Raw genomic sequence first — 15174 nt, forward strand, 5'->3', positions numbered from 1 at the left:
GCAGATTGTCTCCGCCGGCGCTTCCGCGGGGCGCGCTTTTGGGGGCGGCAGATTCGCCTCATGGCCGCCCCGTGCAGCCTCCCGTGCCCAGGCCCCGGGGGAGTAACCGCCCCTCGGGCTTGACAGGCAGACGCAGGCCGCTGCCACTTGTCGCGCGATTGGCCACTGAATCGCGTCAGTGATGGAACGTGTGGCCCACCTATTACATCACTGACCCGATTCATCACTCATACTCAATGCGATTCATATGCAACGTGTGGCCCACCTGTTACATCATTGATCACTATTCATTATTTGTAATTGATATGATTAATTATTCATTTGTCACAGACACAATCCATATGCAAAGTGTGGGCTGCGTGTTGCCACGATTCCTTTTTCATAATTGGCGTGATTAATTATTCATTCATAATGCACGTGATTTGTGTGTGAAGTAGGCCGCATGTTACATCATTGATGTGATTCATTATTCATAATTGACGTGATTCACATGTAACGGGGGCCACATTACATCACTGACACGATTTAGTGGCCGATCGTGCAAGAAATGCGGGCAGGCCACCCACCCGTGCCACGTAACCGTCCCAGGCGAGGAGGGAGTCTCGGGCTAGACCCCAACCAGCTCGAAAACGTGAGAGCTGGTTTCTCTCCAGTTTTAATTTGAAGCGTAGCAGGGCCCAAGGACACGCGCCGACCTCCACGTGGGGTCAAAGCTGCTGCGAGGTAGCCAGGCCGGTGTCTCAGTGCCCTCACGAGGCTTACTTAGAGAGAAGCAGAGGGGCACAGTTTTGCTGATCACTTTGAACAAACTTCTTGAGCCGAAGGCAGGAGTGTGGGGCAGCACACCAGGACAGATGCAGGTTGCCACAAGAAAACCACTTGCTCCCCTTGTGATTTCCACCGAAATCAGACACTGGCTTACAGCAGGCTAAAGTCACACCTACACCACGTGCCTGAAGGCAATAGGACATGCATACCTACCTGAAGTTTTAGTCGAGTAGGAGGAAGAAAGGACAGCTAAACAAAAACACCCAAATAAAACCCAACCTCAAGGAGGCTGGTTCTAGCCAGAACTTGGTGTCATCACAACCCCGGACAAAATTCCTGTGATTAAATTAGGATTCAAGTCAAAATGATGCTCCTCTCCAATCTCCTGCTCATCTCAAACTCTTCTTAGCCTAATTAGGATGACATTTTCTGCTGTATAATACAGCACTACACAATATTGCTCTTTCCTTATATTAATGTTAACATAATGATGTGAAATCAATTGCACATTGTTATGGATGCAATTACAAGGTCCTCATGTTGAGATCAGTTTGCTTTCCAGAAACGATCAATCTTTCCCTCTCTCCTGCATGCAGAAGTACTGAAAGTTTCCTGGCATTTTCTCATTATTGTGTTTTTTCTTTAACTCAGAGTTTTAAGCTGCTCAGGGCTTGGGAAGGAAAAACAAACCTGGGTATTAATTATTACACACAATGTTTTTTGACTCAATGTAGTTTATTTTTATACTGTTGACCAATTTTGAAGCGCACATGACTATCAACAACATACAGCTTTTCCTGTGTCTTTGGTTTACAGCGCTAGTCCCATCTGACATTCAAACTCTCTTCAGCAGTGCATAAACAATTCAATACAGTTGCATGCATCTCACAATCACTAGGTTCAAGTATTCATTACCAGTACAACTGATAAAAGGAAAAAACTGAGACTAAAATGTACTCATTTCCTGTATCAAACTGTGCACTTCCATGCTTTCAAATATCCCTAGCAACAAAGCAAAAACAGTCCCAACCCAAGGAATACTAATAAGCAAACAGGGCCAGAAAAGTCAAGGAACTAATAGGAGGACCAAAACAAGCCTTTATTACTATGAGGCTACCACCTCTCCATATTAAACCACAAATCTAGATTTAGGAGTAAAACTGGTCTTACAACTCTACACGTATGTGGTTTTACTACTTGACCCAAAAGAAGATACTTGGTAGCTATAAAAGGATTATCACAATATTTTTAGTTTTCTTCCAGTTGAAAAAGGGTGTCAGTCACATAGGCAAAGAGACCAAGATTTTCAGATGTGACCAATGACCTCAGATACCCATTAAGAAATGAAGGGACTTGATTTTCAGAAAGTGCTGAAAGCTTAGACATCCCTAATTCCAAGATTTGTCTTTTTTTTTTTTTTTTTTTTTTAATTTGGTCCTCCTGCCTGATACTAATCTACTAAAATCTATGGCCAAAGTCTCTGACTGATATAATGGGATTAGGATTGCTTTTTATGGATGCAATGAGAGGAAACTCATAATTACCCATGATTATCTGATACCAAATAGTTTTTGCTTGGCCACAAAGAATTTTCTTCAAGTACAGTCAGCACATCAACATTCAGACTGACACCTGTGAAACACTGTAGGGCATGTAATATGTCCCTTTCTGAGCAGGTGACAAAAAAAACCTACAAAATTTCTATCAGGATATTTTCAATGACCTGTAGCAGAAAAATGGCTTGGCCAACTTTTTTCAAGCCTTACATAAACATCCTCCTTTGCCTCAGGGGTAAATGCATTAATTTCTAGGCAACCAATTTTCTAAACAGAAATTACAGGGGGGTGGTGCTACAGTGAGACTATACTAGAAGTTAGTTGCAATCTTAGTTGTACATAAGCCTACAACATCCATGGAGAACTAAACAAAACTACAAGCAAAAAAGTTTTTTTTGTGGGGGGGGGGGAGGGGGATGAACTTGCAGCAAACAGCACATCCAATGCCAACCTACACAATAGCCGTGACATTTTAAGGCACAAATGAGTATAGAAATATGAAAACAATTTGCGATTCCATTTTGGGAGAAACATGGCTTGTATTATACCAAGTGACAAAGGCATAGATCAGTTTGTTTATAGCACAAATGAAAGAGAAGCTTTCTAGAAAGTGGTATGTTGCCCAGTTTCATCCAGCACAATTGATTCTTTTCTCACTTTGATAGGATTTTCTCACGTGCATGATGTCATTGCTCGACTCATGGCTTGAAATTTGAATCTCCATGCCTCCAAGTTGCAGAAGCCCTGTACTTTTCTCAAATGTCCTAGAGACTCTCAGAAACTTAACATTTTTGCAGCATCTGGTACAGCACACTGCTGACCTTCCTTCCTTCAAGATTATAGACAGAAATCACTGTCAGCTAGTCAAGAAAGCTATTTTTTTCAAAGTTGACTTGATCTTTATCCAAAAATCCAGTCTGCTTACTGTAGCATGGAAAACTTGAGAACACAGCCAACTACCTCTCAGATACTTTGAGGGTCATGAGTAGAATCCTCATATGTGCTGTTAGGATCTTCCACATGAATCTTCTTGTGCATATTCGCAAAGTAGTGTGTAGGGGTTAGGATTTGAACTAACAAAGTGTCTTTTCAGGACATGCACAAAACAAAACAGATTCTAATATGCCATTATATAATATGTGGAAGTGCTGGGAGGTGATAGACACTTTGTATACGTTAGAAAAATACTATGAAGAAACAGGAGTCTCTTCATAGACAGGGCTGAAACCAGCTCTCTCTTATTGGACCAGTTGTACATCCATTCATCTCTTAGTCATAAATCAGAGCTCCTACCTCTGTCATGTTCATAAGCCATCATCATACCCTAACCTATATTATCAATTTAAACCTTCCTTTGAACAATAGCAGCATATGGTTAATAGTATACAGAGTGTCTGCTATGCTGTAACAAGTTTTTTTCCCCTAAGATGTGCATCAAATCTTAAAAATTAAGCATTTCAGGGACTGGAAAGTAGACCTCGTCTCAGATGTAGGGAGGACTATACAGGTGGAGGGAAGGGTCTGGTAAGGCTTTCCCTAAACAAATCATAAACTGATTTCTTCCAAACTCCACTAATATTATTTACATTGGCAACTGAATGACAGAGAGGTTGAAGTTAAAAAGAATAAACACAACACTATAAGGCAAAAAATGTGGAGGTTTATGCTTAACTTTGCTACTAACAACCCTTCCCAGCTGTGCACTTTTATAGTATTTTTTCAAATAAGTATTTGCAGCAAACGTGTTGGAAAACAACTTTCCCTTTTTCACCGTGAGGAAAAGAGGCTCAGACAGGTTAAGTGCCTTGCAGAAAGTAAGTGGCAAAACAAGTGATATATCCCAAGTTAAGTAGTTTTAAGGAATCCATTACTTGAGTGGCTGGTAAGTTGTAAAATGATATATATTAAAATAGAAAATAATAATTAAGATTGATCTACTTTGTTCAGTGTGCGCTTTTCTCCCTGTACTGTTTTCTCCATGCTCCTCTCTCCTCCTTCAGTTATTGCAAGGAAGTTCTGTGAGAAGCAAATTTAGCAGCATGACAAATTTTTTGAGAAGGCAAATTGGCAGCATAAAAGTGGTTGGACTTGATCTCAGTCTTAACTTGTCTGGTAGGTTATTCCAAAGAGAGAAGCTCTTGGACACAGATACTTTACAACTTTCAGCTTTGTCTTAGGTTTTGTAAGCCACAGGAGGCAGCCGTTTTGTTGGCCACTAGGCCTAGAGGCTTGAGCTTGTAGGGGAAAAAAGCTGGAGGCAGTTATGAGTGTAGCGAACTGGTGTGACGCATCTTCTATTTCATCAGTTAAAGAGGGGGACTTATATCCTGGAATTAGTATTACCTTCACAGGCTTTGACACTGTCAATAGTCCAACTAGAAGTGATAAGATCTAGACTTGTAATCAGGATCTTCATCCAAGCAGCATACCTTTTGGTAAGGCAGACAGGAATTAATGCACTACTCTGGTTTGCAGTTCTGGTTCGACTACAATCTGACTCCTCCAGCAAAGTAACTGTGCGCAGACTTAATTTTAAGCATGAGTGGTCCCAACAAAATACGTTGTAGACTCAAGCCTCATGTCTAATCCAGTAAACTATGGTGTTTTTTTAATGAGTCATGCCTTTTCCATGTCTTAGCGCTGATCCTAACTATAAATGTATGTGCTGCTCTGTCTGTGTGTGACTGCAATTATGGGGGAACCAGTGTATGGCTTTGATTTTTGTGTTATAGGGTTAGAGTTGAGGCTTTTTGGCACTATAATTCTTAATTTTTATTCTCTAAACATTAAAAAAAAAAGAAAAAGAAAAACAAGTATTATCCTAATTTTGACTTTCAGGCTTGTGAAAATGAGACCTGTATGTTTAAAAAAGTTATACACCACCTGTAAGCAGAGCAAAGGACAAAATCATTAAGTGACTTTTCTACATAGCAAGTTAGTACCTGAGTTTCCAGAGTCTAACTGTAATAATTTCTTCCTTTTTCCTTTTCTAGACAGATATAAATACAATTTCCAAATGTCATAAAAGTTAATGGTATTTCAACAAAAGGAACAAAGATGGTGGGTCTTGAAAGAAATTCTAATAATTATACTATTCTACAATCTTTTCTTACGTTTGAAATGGTAGCGATCTAATCAATAGAGATTTACTCAGGTTCATACAGTTCAATAGTTGAAACAAGTGCACTAGAAGAAGTTTGTATTTGTAAACATTTATTTTCTTGAACTGAAAAAAGGCTTGCATCAGCACACATTGTACAGCCTTGCAAATACACAGAAATTGAAAAAGGGTGTTTGTATGTGCAATGTATCTTTTGATGTCCAGTGATCCTCTGCAAATATGCAAACATATTTAAACCATTTAAGAAGTTTCCAGCACTTACGGAATGCAATTATCTTAGAGTGAAAAGAAAAAGATCCATCTGGTGGGAACACAATTAAAGTGCAAACATTTTGTCATTTGGGAAGATGCATTTTAGTTTCTTCACCATTTTCCTAAAAACAAATGGGATACAATGAACATTCTTCATAGTTTGTTCATATTCCCCTTTAATACTCACACTAACCTGTTTGATCAGAAATGAGTCATTCAAGAATATAAATTTATTTGTAATTTTCTTTGACGCTGTCTAAATAAATCTCAAAAGGAAAGGACTGTCTAAGGCGGTTAGTAGTACTTAGTGATTTTTTTTAGTAAGAAATACAAGGAAGAGGAATAGATAACTTGAGACTTTTGGGCAGTTAGCTAGAAAATAGAGTGCAATTCCTTAACAGTTCCTCTCCTTTCCCCCCACCCTCACCCCTGTCCTAAAATGGATAGCTGTGTGCTGGCTGTGAAAAGGGATTACAAAATACAGATCTGAGCTTGGATATTCATTATGAACAAAAGTTTCCTGTACAATAGAGCTTTGGATCCAATACAAGAATTCAGAAATATAAAACAAAACTATTATAAAAGTGAGGGGCATTATAACAGCATTCCTTATAGAAAGCTGCCTCTCCGTATGTCAGGATGGGTTCTTACAGTCGCCTGGGATTAAATGTATTTTTTTCTTCTTCTTGCTGGATCACTGGGTTTTTTTTTCCCCCCCAAAGGCTACAATGCCATGTGACAATACATCCCAGGAGTCTTTATGAAGGGAACAGAAACCCTATAACATCAAGCCAATCAAGTAGAGGAGAGAAGGACGTGGAAGTAATAAAGGCTGAATGTCCAATGATGTAGCTGCTACTGAGAACTAGCCCTTTCCAGAACACGAAAGTCGTAGTGCTTCTTGCTTGTTCTCAGCCTAAACTTGTTAACTGAGTTACTTTGTCTCTTCAAAGCATTTTGAGCTGCTGACATTGTAGGGAACGTAGCTAGAACTGTGTATGTGGAAGCCAAGTCACTAGGTTTGGAGGGTTCAGCGTTCACATTACTATCTCCACTGCCACAGTAATGACGGTGATGTTGCTGCTGTGTCTGTAGACACTGGGGATCCCTTAGCCACCGAATCTTGGCACCAACTTTACAAAGTTCTCCAAATAATTTTTCAGCTTCCATACGAGTTATTCCGTCAGGCAGTTCAGTAATTTCTAAGACTTTTCCAACAACTGAAACAAGAAGAAAAACTCTTAAGTTAAACAACAATGGTCTAATAAAAGATATCAAGTTCACCCAAGGATCCTTGTCTGCCTAAGTTAAACAAATGCACTTTATTTCAGAATATTTGTAAACAAGTCTTTAATTTTGGTCAGAGACCTCAGGCTGACACCTGACTTGCCTGTTGTCTGTAACAAGCAACATGGGTGTAATAAAACCGTGGAGACAATGCAGGAGGACTGGACACCCTTTACTCAGAGAAATATAAAATTTCTTATGGTAAACCATGGCTTTAGCCTCCTGCTGCCATGAGGGGCACTTTCTAAGAAAAAGGAGTGAAAGGAACCCAGCCTCCCGTTGAACTTAACCACTCCGCAGAGACAAGTCATGCACACATCATTTTTTGCCATCATAACAGAATGTCTCATCTCACAATTATTTACAATAGATATACCTTATAGTACCCATTTCAAAGATGAGTAAGCTGAGTGGCTTAAATTATTTTTCTAAGCCATCCCAGCCAGAAGTAGTTCTGCATGTCAAAATGAAAATGCTTGCTAGAGAAGCAGGGATGTATCAGGTTTCCTAGTTTACTAGGTAGTAAAAGTTGGTTGCAGACCCTGGTGTGGCAAAAGGTTGTACCTTTGTGACACAGTAGACTTAATGGCCTGAGAGATACTATGTGCTGCTTTTTGTCAGGATAAAACTTACATGACCTGGAAATAAATTTAGTTCATATAAAACAGCACTGTCTAACTGGTGGCTCACAAGCTGCACAAGGCCACTGAAGGATTAGTGTGTATCCCCTGGATCCCTGGCCCAGGTGCTGCTCCCCTCTTTGCTCTGATGTCCAAGTCCATGGGTTCCCCCCACCCCCACCACTCAAGTTTCCATTCTGGGGGGTTTGTGTGGCATGTCAGCAGCCCGTGTAGCATGGCATGGGAGGCAGGAGGTTACACAGTGCAGAGTGAGGCCCATTCGACACTTGCCTAGATTGTGTGTGGTTTGTGCAGTGTGTGGCTGGGGGACCCGAGGCCCAAGCCACTTAGGAGCTGGAGAGCCCTGGTAAAATATTCATGGATCTGCTAAGCTGAGGGAAATGATGGCTGTTCATATGATGCTGTTACTGGATCACACTTTGCCTATGCAGTACTCAGCCCTCTTTCTCCTTAGGCCCACTTCAAAGGGACAAAAAGGCAGCAAGTATTTTCCATTCTTCAGTTTTCTTTCCATTGTAGAGTCACACAGTACATGCAACTCCAAGCATGAAGAGGAAGTAAAACATACAGATGGACAACCCATCTGGAGAAAGCAATAGGTAATTTATCTTCTTCCTTTGAATGATGGCTCATATGTACATACTCACTGTGGGTGACTCCAAAACAGCAGCTGTGCACTTGGAAGTGGGTACCAGAATCCCCTAGGTCAGGGATGCCCCTAAGTCATTCAGCCCCACAAGCTAGATGAATAACATGGGCCCAGACTACGCGTTGGACTGGATGGAGAGACGGGTTCCACATTTCAGCGTGAGCTGTGGAGTGGCCAGAGTGGGCTGCGGCCGCTCCAGGTCTTCACTGCGCAGCCCCAGAGTCTCCACGGAGTGTAGTATGGCTCCAGAATACCATGAGGCTGCTCCAGCACTGCGCTGCACACAGGGGCCACTCCAAGATGCAAGCTGGAGCTAGTGCAGTGTGCAGCACATGGGGCTATTAGATCACTCAGCTAAGGAAACAAGTAGCTGTGGATGCTTTCAGAAAGTCCTGTGCATATGACATGGATTCTGTCCTTCTCCATTATGTGAACACAAGGATCTCTCAGCTCAAGAGGAATAAAATCTTGGAAAAAACTCCACCAAGTTGATACATTAGCTGAGATGGAATCTTACTTGGGGACTAAAACTTAGATCCTTAAGCACCTCTCCCAAAAAGAGTCTCCAACTCAACAAAAGTAGTTGAGAGGAACTAAGAAGCAGAAAGTGTATGTTGCTCTAAGTCCCTGTGGACAGGCCATAAGGAAGCATGGGCAACAAGTATTGCTAAGGCAAAAAGCCTTTAAATGCTTGCTTGAGATACAACTATACATGCAGAAAAAATATGCCTATAGACAGTCACTTGATGAAAAAGTTTATATAATTTAAAAAAGTGTTTTGTTACTAACTAACAGCAAATTCTTAGAGTGTGTTGGGGATAATATGTTGATACAGATGGTATCAGTGGGGGCGAAGCTTTTCTCAATTTGCTACTCACAAATATGGAGGAATTGGTTGAGCATATGAAGGTGGAATGTAACTTGGGTGACAGTGACCATGAAATGATAGAGTTCAAAATCCTAAAGAAGGAAAGAAGGAGAGCAGCACAAGGACACTGGAGTTGAGAAACTGGTGGGCAGGATCCTATGAGAAGCAGGTTTGAGGAGAAAATAATCTAGGACAGCTGGCTGTAATTGAAAGAGGCCCTCTCAAAGTCACATCCCAAATGCTAGACAATGATCTCTTCCACGTGTTAAACTCAAAAAATGAATCTGTAAAAAGTGGAAACTTGGTCATAGTACGTGGGAAGAGTATAAAAGTATCGTACAGGCATGTAGGGAAAACGTTAGGAAGGCTAAGGCACAACTGGAGATGTGACTCAACAGACATAAAAGACAATAAAGATTCTACAAGTCTGTCGGAAGTAAGAGGAAGGCCAAAGAAGCTGCAGGTCTCTTAAAAATGCAGAAGGCAATCTAGTTGCAGACTAAAGTATTTAATGCCTCTTTTACTTCAATCTCACAAATAGGGGCAGCTACCAGGTAGGGAACAAAGATAGGGAAGGAGCCAAAACAGTTTAGAGTAGTAGCAGAACAGGTTAGGGATTACTCACAGAAGCTAGATGTTTTCAAGTCAGTCAGGCCACACAGGATGCACCCACAGGTACTGAAGGAATTGGCAGAGGTAATTTCAGAGCCACAGGCTATCCACTTTGAGAACTCATGGAGGTCAGGGGAGGCCCCAGATGATTGGAAATGGGCAAATAGAGTATTCATCTTAAGAAAGGGAAGGAGAAGGATCTGGAAATTACAGACCAGTCCATGATACCTGGAAGGATCATGGAGCAGGTCCTCAAGAAATCTACTGTAAAGCAACTAGAGGACAACAAGGTGGTCAGAAACAGCCAGCATGGATTCACCAAGAGAAAGTCATGCCTGACCAACTTGATTTCCTTCTATAAGAAGGTGACAGGCTCTGTGGACGGAAGCCGTGGATGTGATATACCTTGACTTTAGCAAGGCCAGAGTAGTGTGTTCAGTTTTGGGCCCCCCCACTACAGAAAGGATGTGGAGGTATTGGAGAGAGTCCAGGGGAGGACAACAAACATGGTGAAGGGGCTGGGGGACATGATTTCTGAGGAAAGACTGAGGGAACTTGGCTTATTTAGTCTAGAGAAGGGGAAATAAAACTGAGGGGGGATTTAATAGCAGCCTTCAACTACCTGAAGTGGGTTTCAAAGAAGATGGAGCTAGATTGTTCTAAGTGGTGGCAGATAACAGAATGAGGAGCAATGGTCTCAAGTTGCAGCAAGGAAAGTTGAGATTAGCTATTAGGAAGAATGTTCTCACTAGGAAGGTAGTAAAACACTGGAACAGGTTACCCAGAGAGGTGGTGGAAGCTCCATCCTTGGAGGTTTCAAGATTCGGCTACACAAAACTTTGGCTGGGATGATTTAGTTGGGGATGGTCCTGCTTTGAGCAGCGGGGTTCATAGTTTCATAGATGTTAGGGGCTGGAAGGGACCATACAGATCATCAGGTCCAGCCCCCCTGCACTTGGGCAGGAAAGACTTTGGACTAGATGACCTCCTGAGGTCCCTTTCAACCCCAACTTCCTGTGATTCTAAGGCTTCCAACACTGTCTCCCACAACATTCTCATTAACAAGCTAAGACTAGATAAGTACTGCAAGGTGGATACATAACTGGTTGGATCATCATACTCAGCAAGTAGTCTTCAGTGGCTCAGTGTCTAGTTATCAAGTGGGCTTTTTCAGGGTTCTGTCCTGGGTCCAGTATTGTTTAATACCTTCATGAATGATTTGGATTAAGGGATTGAATGCACACTTGGCAAATTTGCAGATGATACCAAGCTGGGTGGAGTTGCAGACACTCTGAAGAGCAAGGCTAGGATCCAGAATAACCTGGATAGACTGAAAAAAGTGGTCTGCAATCAATGAAGTGAGATTCAACAAGGACAAGGGCAAAGTCCTGCACTTGAGATGAAATAACTGCATGCACAAATACTGGCAGAATGACTGGCTAGACTGCTACTACTGCAGAGAAGGACCTGGGGATTACAGTAGACTATAAAATGAACAGGACCCAACAGTGTACTCTTGCTTCAAAAAAGGCCAACATAAAATTGGGCTGTATTAACAGGAGTGTCACTTGCAAATCAAGGGATGTGATTCTTGTACTTCACTGAGCATTGATAAGATCTCTTCTGGAGTACTGTGTCCAGATTTGCAACCCACACTTCAAGAAGCATGTGAACAGATTGGAAAGAGTCCAGTCTAGAGCAACAAAAATTATTAGAGGCCCAGGAAGTGTGGCTTATCAGGAACGACTGAAAAAACTAGTTGGGGTTGGTTTAGTCAGAAATAACCTGCCTTGAGCAGGGGGTTGGACTAGATGACCTTGTGAGGTTCTTTCCAGCTCTACTTTCTGATGATCCTATGAACTGGTATGTATTAAAAAAAATTAACTGCCTTCCATCTGATTTTGGTTTTCCCTGTCCTTTCTATTTTTCCCTATCTACTGTGAACTTTTATTCTCATTCTCCCACTCTCTTTCCTTTACTTTTTTATTAATATATTCTTTTCCTTCATCCCTAACTTTTCCTATGTTTGCCTTTTTGCCCTGTCACTACTCATTCTTATCTTCCTTCCATTTACCCTTCACTTACTGCACTCTCAGCTCAATAACAAATCCTCCTAAAAGGAACCCTCTGCACTATTTTTCTGCACTCAACATGGATATTCCTAAAATACCTCACCCTTAGTCATGCCTTTACCATTTAGTTGAAATCCCCATGGCCCCAAACAACCTCCACTGTCCTACAACCTTCCCAACCAACCTGCACAAATTTACAGCCCCACCAAAGGCACCCTCTACTCTCCCGTACTCCATGCAGAAGCACCCACTTATATCCTTACCTCCCTTCTGTAAATTCAATTCCCAATCAAATTTCAGACAGCTCCAATTCCCCCGCACAGGTTGAAATAATACAATAAGTGTATGAGATAAATACATTCTCAATGCTTCATTTTTCATTTAAAAGATCTACCAGAATGCAGTCTCACCCAACAACTACATACCTGGTTCCCCTGCGCCAAGATCTGCTGAGGCTGCTTTCTTTGCTGGTTTCTTTCCTCTATTTCCATGCCTATTTCCAGGTTGACACTGTGAAGTCAGACATGCATCACTTGGTTAGAGAAATGACACATTTATGACAGGTTAGAGTGATGCTGTAGCTGTGATGGTCCAGGAATGATGTGAAACAAAGATTTCTTATGGTAGTATCTTGTATTCAACTAACTGCACAATTGGGATATAGTTAGACAAGCTTTTGAATACAAGACATTCTTTATCAGGTGATCAGGTGTCCTGATGAAAAATATTTTGCATTTGAAAGCCTGTCTAACTATTCCAACTATGCAGCTGATTTAAAAAGGATATCCTAAGAAATCCTTGACTCTCACATATTTGTGACATTAAGACAAGTAACAATTTAGGATGGGGTGTCCTGGAGACCCTGTAGTTCCAAATGCAGCAGACTTTGGGTCCTAGCAAGACTGTGACCAAGCACACAGTCCTCAGGCAAAGGCAAAAGTCAGGGAAGGGCAGAAAAGCCTCTTGCAATTTTTGCAGTGACTCTTCCACCTTCCTGCAGCTACAGCTGGGCAAATTTATTTTAACCTAAACATTTTTAAAGCAAACCCCCCCCACAGATCTGACAACCTCAAAGTGTCCCACAAACTTGTTGTTTCATTTAAATGTTTCATCCAGTTGTTTCATTTAAATTTTTCTGAATTTGATACATAAACCACTTATTTTTTTCAAATTAAAAGCAACATTTTGTTTAGAAACATCCTTCAATTTTATTCTTTAGAAGTCTCAAACATCCATGAAATGAATTCTAACTGCCAAGTTCCTCAAAAGTTTAACTCTTTTTTAATTTTGGAACTGCTGGAAACCAAAAAAAGGTTACTGACCCAGCCTTAGTTTCCACCTTGAGAAAGCTTTATTTACCAGGAGTAACAGTGCTACATTCCTGAGAATGCTGCTCTGTACTTCTGTAGTAAATGAGAACGATGGGAGCCAGGGACAAGGCAACAATATGGAATAAAAATTGATGTGGAAAGCAGGTACAGTTCCAATGCAAAAGTATATTGCTCTCATTGTGGTTTATTATTGCTGCAGCCTTGTATTACAATTTTCAGTTTACTAAGTGCTGGCTTTTCCTACCTGTTGGCCTGTTACTTGCCCATGTAACAATGGTGGAGGGTTGTATTGCAATGGCTGGCCAAGCAATGGGTATCTGGCATCTCCTGAAAACAAGGAAAAGGTTTTAAGACTTTGTCTTGCTTAGTATAAAATCTGTAACAGTGAGTCTACACCTCACAAATAAAATAAACAAAGTAAAGTGAGGTATTATATATAAATTAAGGAAAGAGGCATTTAAAAAATTTCCTGATTACGGTAATTGCATATGGATACCATAAATCAATTTATACAAACTATGAAGTTGAGAAATCATAAACCCAGGGTTCTTTGCATTTAAAAAGGATACTTTAAAAAGTATGTTTTTTAGTTTCTGAGTCTGCCAGAGTCTCATTTAGATTCAAATCTCAAAAAATTTTCAACAAGGTTAAAGTTCTTGTTGCAGTGCCCAGCATTACTCAAGAAGAGTGCCAGCTACAGTTACATCTTGCATCTCCACCCACTGGGAGAACCCATAAGATGACTGAACAGAAATATGTACAATTATGAGAGAGGTTAAGAAAGCTGAGGCAAGATTCATAATGGGCAGTCAAAAAAAATTCTGAAATAATTAACAAAACCACCAAATTTACTAGGGAAACTACAATTTATTTTTGAAAAGAAGGCTATGGATTTTCCCCATATAGTATTTTGCTATATTTTTCCATATACCAAAACACATTAAACTAAAATAGGAGAACTACATTCTACCCTTCATTTACAAAGTAGCAGCAGCATCTCTAGTATCTTTGTAATAAGTAATTACAGCGCAGCAATTAACTGAGTCTGCTGGAGCGTGTTAATTAATGCATGCCAGCAGCCTCCACATCTGATGCATCAGTGCCCCCACACTTCAAAATGGTGGCAAGGGCACTTTAAGTAAAGCTCATTCAACGAGTTTTAGTTAAAGGATCCCCCACCACCATTTTGAAACGCAGGGACACTGATACACAAGACACTGTGGGTGTTTTAATTACAGCAGCTCTCAGAGCCGCTCTAATTAAAGCATCCCCCCCGCCCCCAAAGCACACGTAAAAACACCCTCAGTTTTTACGAACCATATAAATTGTCATGTCTCCAATCAGTGAAAATACTATAGTCATTGCTCTTATATTGGAATAATGGCAGCAAGTTCTACTCCTTTTCTTCCACAGGGAGTTTCTGTAAGGCAGAGCTTTCCAAACTGTTCATGTTGGTGACACACTTTTTAGACATGCATCATTTCGCGACACAGTAATTCAGTTCCGGGGGAGGGGCCAAGGGAAGCAGACGCAAGTAAGGGAGTTCTGCGGTGCCCTTCCGCAAAATTTTCTGCATTTCGCGCAACACACCTACACGCTGCCGCCAACACACTAATGTGTCGCGGCACACAGTTTGGAAAGCTCTGCTGTAAGGAAATGCTCCCCCTAGTATCAGGCCCCATGTGCCAGATCCAACCTGCAAGCCAGGAAATAAATCATCAGCAGGTTTCATAGTTTCATAGTAGGTAGGGTCAGAAGGGACCTGAGCAGATCATCAAGTCCAACCTCCTGCCATGGGCAGGAAAGAATGCTGGGGGTCAGACGACCCTGGCTAGGTGTCTCTCTAGCCTCCTCTTAAAGACCCCCAGGGTAGGAGCGAGGACCCCTTCCCTTGGAAGTTGGTTCCAGATCCTAGCCGGCCTGACTGTGAAGTAGTGCCTCCTGATATCCAGCCTGAATCTACTGTCAGCTTATGGCAGTTGTTCCTTGTTGCCCCCAGTAGTGCTCCAGGGAACAG

At 41.4% G+C, this 15174-nt stretch overlaps 1 protein-coding gene across 13 annotated transcripts in view; it reads right to left on the reverse strand.

The window, feature by feature from the left end:
* Nucleotides 1–5520: 5520 nt before the first annotated feature.
* Nucleotides 5521–15174, reverse strand: part of R3HDM1 (R3H domain containing 1) — a 170310-nt gene continuing 160656 nt past the window's right edge. For all 13 annotated transcript variants that reach the window (XM_059727417.1, XM_019480431.2, XM_019480434.2 and 10 more), the window contains 3 exons: nt 13402–13484; nt 12252–12336; nt 5521–6917 (listed from right to left, as the gene is read on the reverse strand). In XM_059727417.1, the coding sequence (XP_059583400.1) occupies nt 6553–6917; nt 12252–12336; nt 13402–13484 (533 nt within the window). In that variant the 3' untranslated portion in view covers nt 5521–6552. The remainder of the gene's footprint in view (nt 6918–12251; nt 12337–13401; nt 13485–15174) is intronic.

This window comes from Alligator mississippiensis, chromosome 4 (assembly GCF_030867095.1).
Source record: "Alligator mississippiensis isolate rAllMis1 chromosome 4, rAllMis1, whole genome shotgun sequence".
NCBI lineage: Eukaryota > Metazoa > Chordata > Crocodylia > Alligatoridae > Alligator > Alligator mississippiensis.